Consider the following 8,122-nt stretch of genomic DNA (forward strand, 5'->3'; position numbering starts at 1 on the left):
AATAATAATAATAATAATAATAATAATTGTACACAATAACACACCAAGAGGCCCAATATCAGATGGGAATTAACATTTTATTTAATGTCTAGCAGATAGCGCAGAAAGCTTAAATATGTCAAGGTCATATCACTGACATGGTGAAGGAAACAAGCTTAAAACAAGTGAAGTGCCACAAACTGACTTTACAGTAAAGTTGGTAAAGTTTACACCAATGGGTGACATTGAACAAAATGCAATACATATATTCAGTGTATTAAATTAGTTTACAATTAAGAAATAAATAACATTTTAAATGGTAGAAGAATTTGTAGGTGAGTGGAACAAAATAGTAGACAACAAAGAGTAGCCTCTGTACAGAAAGTAATGAATATATTTTACCAGATGGGTATGGCAGCTTTAATCCTTGCACATTTCATTGGGGACATGCAACACAGTTATAAGATGTACAAGATAAATTATATCACTGTCGTCATATGAAACATGGGTCAATTATTCACAAAATATTTACAAGTAAAATTATTTACTGAGATTAGTCTCCTTGTATACACAGACTTCACTGAGCTATTTTCATGTTTTCAAATTTCTTAGGCAATACTGTATGGTGTTGGCATACATACACATATCAAATATACAGCACTGTATGGTGTTGGCGTACACAAATATACGGTGCATTGTGTTGAACATGGGCATCTCTTCAATATAGGTTAAACACAATCAAAACAATCCAAGACCAAGGAAATTCTCGGCAGTGTCAGAATTTTTTGTCAAATCTGACAAAATTATGGTGGAAGAATAACAACAACATAGAAGTAACCAGAAGAGCAATTGGAGAGTGCAGACCTCCGACAAGGCCAACATGTCCCATCTTGCAACGTGAAAATGAGTGATAAAACATCCTGGATCCGGGCTTTGATGCAGATCCAGGCCAAAATGTAATAGGTTCTACCATGCTCCACCCCTCCCACAAGTTTCATCAAAATAAATAGCTTTTATTTAATCCTGCTGACAGACAAACATCAAACTAACAGATAAACTTAACCAAAGTATAACCTTCTTTATGGAGGTAACAACATAAAGCTTTGAAAATATCCATCACACTGAAACAAACTTGATCTGTATCCCTGAGACTGACGTGTCCTAGTCAGGGTTGATGTGCAGTATAGCCTATATATGTTTTGAGCTTTCAGTCTGAAAAACTCTAAATGTGTCCTAAAAAACTGATCTCATCTGCAAACATTGATGATTCTTTGGACCTAAGTACATGTTACAGTTTAAACATGCAGCTAGGACCCACTGAAAAATAACTCATACCAAATGCTATGTGTGTGAATCAATAGCAGTGAGTTACCATAACCTTCAGTTATCACAAAAAATGGGTCATTAAAAGTGTACACACAATTGAAACGATAAACTACCTCATAAGCCCCTTCCAGAGAACCCCCCGTGTGGTGATTGGCCAGACCTCGCAGTCCCCCTCTGTCCATCTCTGTCTTCCTGCTCTGTGACTGGCTGGGTATGTGCCTGGACATTACTGGGCGGGGCGGGAGGAGGGTACGAGGGTGGTGGAATGGTCAGGTGCGGTAGGTTGGGCAGAGGTGGGCGTGGGGTGGTGGGAAGGGGTGGCGGGGTCGAGTGGTGGTACGAGCGAGGGTGCACTGAGGGGGAGGACTGGGCACTCTTTGCCCTGGGGAGGGTCTCGGGGCAGTCGCTGATTTGCTCGAGTAGCGAGGGCATGTCTCCTTCAATCTTCTCCAAAACGGCGGCCATTTGTTTTTCTATCTGCTCAATCACACTGTCCATTTGCCAATCAGCACTCGCAGTGCCACGGTGATCCAAAGTGCTGTACAAGCTCCCTCTACCAACAGAGTAAGGGGAGCAATATGGACTAGCGTAACCCGAAGCCCTGGCCCCCAGCTCCTGACTATACATTGGCTTGTGCCGTCCCAAACTGGACGTACCTACAATTTTGTAGGAGCTCTGAACCTGCGTTCCCTGTACCATGGCCTCGTCAGCTCTACCTACCGCCTGATCTCTGGTCCTGGGCCCTACTTCTGCCACTGCGGACTTTTCCGCCACTGCTTCCGGAACCTGAGTTTGGCACCAGCTGCCCGGGGACATCTCTTGCTTCTTCCCTGAATCCGCCTTTTCCTCCTGTCGCGGTGTCTGGTCTTTGTCGGTGGCCACGGCTTTTGTCTTGGCCGCTGGCTCGGGGCCAGGAGTCCATGGAGAGATTGGCTGCCATTTTACGACGGTTCAGGGTGTCAGGGGAGGATGCGGGTTTCTTCTCTTTGGTACTCGACAATGGAACATCTTGCTGGAGTGAAACCTTTACCCCAGCGGATTCTGGGACCTTAGTCGATTCAGGTGTGGCAGGGGCCTTGTTCACCTCTCCGGGTACTTTGTCTTGCCCTAAACTTGCAGCTATCTTACGAGTGCCCTCGCCAGCTCCTTTCCTGGTCACTTTGTCTGGCTCCTCACTTGGCGTCTTTGTGGAAGGGGTTTGCTGGGCGATGGGCTCTGCTGTGGCTGAGGGCGAAATACCGACTGAAGGTGTAACAGGGATAATGCCTATTCGGCTTGTCTGCTCCTCTGTGTTTTTCTCCTCTACATTTTCGGTTTTGTCCTCGTCCTCCGGATCATCCACAGGCGTGTTCTCCACTGTGACGCTCATGGTGGGAACGCTCCCCAAGTCCGTCTGGGGACCCTCGCTCTCTGGGCTGTCGTCTAACACCCCCGTGCTCTGGTCATCTGTTGTTGCATGGGCAGTCAGCATTTCAGAGTTACGCAGCCGCTGCATAAACGTGGTCACACGGATTGCTTTCTGAAAGACACAAACCCCAACGTCCACACGGAGAGACAGGCGGTGTAGACAGACAGTGAAGTGAAGGGACAGAGACATGGAGAAAAACATGGAGAGAGTCTATTACTGATCTTTTCAGAGAGTTGACATCAACGGACACTGTACATATTGACATTTGTATGCCTATTTTCAAAAACAAACGTTTTACCCAATAGTGATGGTTTTTCATCATCCAAGTTACCATTCATAACCTTAAAAGTCAATATAAATCATACCATTCACAACCTTAAGGTCATAATAAATCTTATAAATCTTCAAATAAATTTATCAATCAAGTATTAATGGTCATATGGCAATGGAGCCAGGCTATGACGCTAATGCATGACCAGATTACTATACTTGCTGTATTAGTACTGTCTTAACTTAAGGAGCAGACCAGAAGGGATAAATAAGCATAACATGACATGAGTCATACCTTTGTGTCTATAGGGGTTCAAATCACACTCTCTCATCACACACACCACGCACACACACCACGCACCACACACACACACACACACACACACACACACACACACACACACTCTTATCACACACACACACACAGACACACACACACACACACACACACACACACACACACACACACACACACACATTGCATGTCAGATATTGAAAGGGACAAGAAAACAGGTTAAATTTAAGGATAGCATGGATGCACATGGGTAGGCGGTTATGACTAGTTATAGGGCTGTGACTGTTGGGGCTGAATGGGGCTGCTAAGTGGTGGGTTTTTGTGAAGACAGCAGGAGGTTAGAATAAGGAGACACTCTTTTCCACAACATGACTTGACCAGATGAGTTCTATCACATTATGATCAGTATGTTTCGAGAGGGGGGTTTGGTGGTCAAGTCAGACATTTTTTGTGTGAGAAAAGTCATGTCTGGCTCCATACTGTCTCACAGAGAACCACTGTACCTTAATTTCCTGGATGACACATGCAAGGGGAAAGGAGAGCATCATAATATCATCATCATCATCATCATGGTCATCATTATCATCAACACATGAATATCATCACCATCATAATTTGACTGAACATCAACAACATCAACATCATCAAAATTATAATTTGACTGAAAAATAAATGATGACACACTGAACACAGTCACCATTGTAACTAGAATGAACCTCACAGTTAAAATGTGATTTATAGTATAGAAAGGAAAGTAAAAAAATATATAAATAAATATATATAAATGTATTTATGTACAGTATACATAATATGATATGATTTCTCTTACCCGCCACTTGGCTTTGGCAAAGTTTTTCTCGAACTGGGCACATACTCCATCTTTAAGATTTTTCTCTGAAGCTCCGTTGCCAGCAATCCTTTTTAAAGAAAGAAAAGAGCAAATCAAGCCAGAGCTACAAAGTGTGTGTGTGTGTTTTTGTTTGTGTGTGTGTGTGTGTTTCTGTGTGTCTCCTCACCACTCATGCCATAAGGCATCTTGCGCTGTTATCCTCAACATCTGGTCAACCTCCATTAGTCTGCACACCAACTCTTTAGCTAAGGCACACAAACCATAAAAGAACAAAACATCAGAGTACAAAAGCATAGGGAAAGTGTCAGTGTGTATACTGAAAGTCTCTGTATAAAACCCGCTGCTGCAAGCTGGATCAACGTTTCATGCGCAGACATCAGAGCTCCTCCCAGTGGTCATCTAGTGTACCTGCAGGAGAGATGTCATCCCAGTATGGCGAGTCGAACTCAAAGTCTCCTGCCACTATCCGGCAGAAGATGATGCGGTTATGCAGGTCTGTCTTTTCCTCTTCAGTTTCATCAAAGAAAGGAGGGTTTCCTGATAATCTGCTCATTTTACAAACACAAGAAGTTCAATGGGGAGGGTGTGAGGAGAAAGAGGAACTTTGTTTTGTAAAAAAAGAGAATTGAGAAAACAGCCATTAAGCTGTTTTTACACATACATAACCATGTTCTTCCAAACATTTATCAACAAAGTCTAATCCAGAAAACCCATGTATTAGAATACATCAAAGGCAGCATGACAACCTCACACAAAATATTTCATTTGAACACATTAATTTAAAATATATAATTATTTTTTTTTTTTAAAGGAGCACAGAGGATATAAAGGATAGATCCCGGTGACACTCACAGAATGTACATGATGACCCCCACGGCCCAGCAGTCTACTGGCCTACCATACCTATGACGCGCCACCACCTCAGGAGCTAAGGGCATATGAGGGCACAGATGAGGACAGATAGTATTGAACGCTAAACGATACAAAAGAGGAACATCAGGGGGAGGGTGGGCATTTCAGCAAAGGTGGATAGTCAAGGCAAACAAAAGATATCATGTGACGCGAGTTGGTATATGGGGCATTGCTGTTAATCTAACACTTAGTCACTTAAAATCAGCCACTTTTCTAGTCCGAAAATGAATATGCTTGTAGACCTAAAATGAACAAAAAATCCAAAATACATGCTGGACAGTTTTATCTATGAAAATCCATCAGTCTCATTCTCAATCAATTCATATATCCATTTTTTTTTTTTAAATACCAAGGTACTCTGGAGTTCCACAGGGTTCTGTGATGGAGCCGTTCTCAAACTTGGACAGATAGAAATCCCGCAGGACAACTTTACTGTGGTTGTTCTCCGTGTAGTACATCAGGTTCTCCAGCTAGTAGGAACAGGAACAGAAAGGTACACCACCATTACAATGGAAAATTCACCTTTTCACAGAAACTGTACATGTCAGTCATCACTATCAGCCACCTGATCTTTTGATATCTGTGTGCCTATAACTGTAACCTTGATCTTATTAATGTAGCCTATATTCTGCTTGATGAAAGATGCTATTTTGGTGCTGAGCTACTCTTTAAATACCCACACTATGTGTAACTCTTTAGATTAGTGCAACAGACACTAACATGTCCAGCTGTATTTGAGCGACTACATCTTTTTGGAGACAAAAATGTCAAGACCACGACCCTTCCAATTGCCTTCCAATATCATTGTTTAACTTTCAACTGAGGAATATTACCATTGGTGTTTAATCATAGTGCATTGGTGCCTGAGTCACGACTCGAAGACTGGAGTGTAAAAAGATGCACTCTCTATTCATAGTCTCCCTTTATCCAAGATGTCATAACTGTGGCCTTGTTCTAACCTTCAATTTCTGTAGGCGCTAAAGCAATACGTCGAATAGTAAAACCTCACATTAGGCCAGGCAGCCACATTCTTTTTCAGATGCAGGTCCTATTAACTATCCTATTTAAGACATCTGTGGCTAAATTAATGCTAAATTATCTTTTTCAAACTTATAAAGATGTGTTGTGTTATTTTTACACAGTCATTTCACTGTCATATGGCCATTATTATGTTTATCTGCTATCATGGATCATTTTACATATGGGACAGTATTACTCAAAAGTGAAAAGATTCAGATTAAGGTCTGTTTGTATCTTTATATGAAGGGTGACTGCACTGTCAAGGCCACTCAATAGTTCCTTAGAATCAGACGCTGGCAAATGCACTAGTTCTATTCATTGCATCCTTTAAAATGTTCAGGGCCATGCTCTGAAAAGATGTTCTTTACCAAACTAAAAAGGGTCAATGAATATAGCTGCTGTCGGGTGGAAACTCTGTATCTTTGTATGTACTCAGGGGTTAAAGTGGGGGGAACGGGGAGGAACACAGTTCCGCCACCTCAGGTAAATTAATAATAAATATATTCTTTCATACCAATGATATAAGCAATGATATTGTTAAATTAAATGGTGAGTAAATTTTTTGCATGTACAGAGGTGACCAGAAGCTAACAATTCTTGTCCAAAAAAGTATTGCTACACCCACGATACTGTAATGTTGTCCAGCGGTGAGTCATTTTCCCCGTTGCAGCGACTCTGGATTTTAGGGTTCCCCCATCTGCCAAATCCACTATAACCACTGATTGTAATGTATGTTTTTTTTTTAATTTGATGGCTTAATAATGGATTATTTAAAAAATACAAGGTTTTCTGAAAATTAATGGATTTAGAGATACTAGGCTTCCACCCGACAGCAGCGATATGCACCTACTGTAGCTCCATCATGAAACATGTCAGCTAAACATCTGACATATGAAAAACCTCAATGTGCATTTCCTCTCTCTCTCTCTCTCCCTAACTATCCTATTTAAGACATCTGTGGCTAAATTAATGCTAAATTATCTTTTTCAAACTTATAAAGATGTGTTGTGTTATTTTTACACAGTCATTTCACTGTCATATGGCCATTATTATGTTTATCTGCTATCATGGATCATTTTACATATGGGACAGTATTACTCAAAAGTGAAAAGATTCAGATTAAGGTCTGTTTGTATCTTTATATGAAGGGTGACTGCACTGTCAAGGCCACTCAATAGTTCCTTAGAATCAGACGCTGGCAAATGCACTAGTTCTATTCATTGCATCCTTTAAAATGTTCAGGGCCATGCTCTGAAAAGATGTTCTTTACCAAACTAAAAAGGGTCAATGAATATAGCTGCTGTCGGGTGGAAACTCTGTATCTTTGTATGTACTCAGGGGTTAAAGTGGGGGGAACGGGGAGGAACACAGTTCCGCCACCTCAGGTAAATTATTAATAAATATATTCTTTCATACCAATGATATAGCGCAATGATATTGTTAAATTAAATGGTGAGTAAATTTTTCGCATGTACAGAGGTGACCAAGAAGCTAACAATTCTTGTCCAAAAAGTATTGCTACACCACGATACTGTAATGTTGTCCAACGGTGAGTCATTTTTCCCCGTTGCAACGACTCTGGATTTTAGGGTTCCCCCATCTGCCAAATCCCACTATAACCACTGATTGTAATGTATGTTTTTTTTTTTTTATTTGATGACGCAATAATGGATTATTTAAAAAATACAAGGTTTTCTGAAAATTAATGGATTTAGAGATACTAGGCTTCCACCCGACAGCAGCGATATGCACCTACTGTAGCTCCATCATGAAACATGTCCAGCTAAACATCTGACATATGAAAAACCTCAATGTGCATTTCCTCTCTCTCTCTCTCTCTCTCTCTCTCTCTCTCTCTCTCTCTCTCTCTCTCTCTTAATTTCATTTTTTTAATTACCACATGCTGTAATTACGTATTTGAGAGACAGAATTGCTATGAGCATGGTGAGGTGTCGATTGCTGACTCGAGACTCTAAGAGACCCTCCTGCAGAGAAGGTGTCAGGGAGGTGGGGAAGTGTCATACGTTCCATCTGTGGTGGGAGTGGAATGAGCTTCACCATC

At 41.3% G+C, this 8,122-nt stretch overlaps 1 protein-coding gene across 1 annotated transcript in view; it reads right to left on the reverse strand.

The window, feature by feature from the left end:
- Positions 1-58: 58 nt before the first annotated feature.
- camkvl (CaM kinase-like vesicle-associated, like) overlaps positions 59-8,122 on the reverse strand; it is a 45,400-nt gene continuing 37,336 nt past the window's right edge. Inside the window, 7 exon segments of the mRNA XM_048241919.1 lie at positions 59-2,202; positions 2,204-2,824; positions 4,108-4,195; positions 4,295-4,373; positions 4,537-4,673; positions 4,981-5,056; positions 5,390-5,510. Coding sequence (XP_048097876.1) covers positions 1,420-2,202; positions 2,204-2,824; positions 4,108-4,195; positions 4,295-4,373; positions 4,537-4,673; positions 4,981-5,056; positions 5,390-5,510 — 1,905 coding nt within the window. The 3' untranslated portion in view covers positions 59-1,419.

Source organism: Alosa alosa, chromosome 4, assembly GCF_017589495.1.
Source record: "Alosa alosa isolate M-15738 ecotype Scorff River chromosome 4, AALO_Geno_1.1, whole genome shotgun sequence".
Lineage (NCBI taxonomy): Eukaryota > Metazoa > Chordata > Actinopteri > Clupeiformes > Clupeidae > Alosa > Alosa alosa.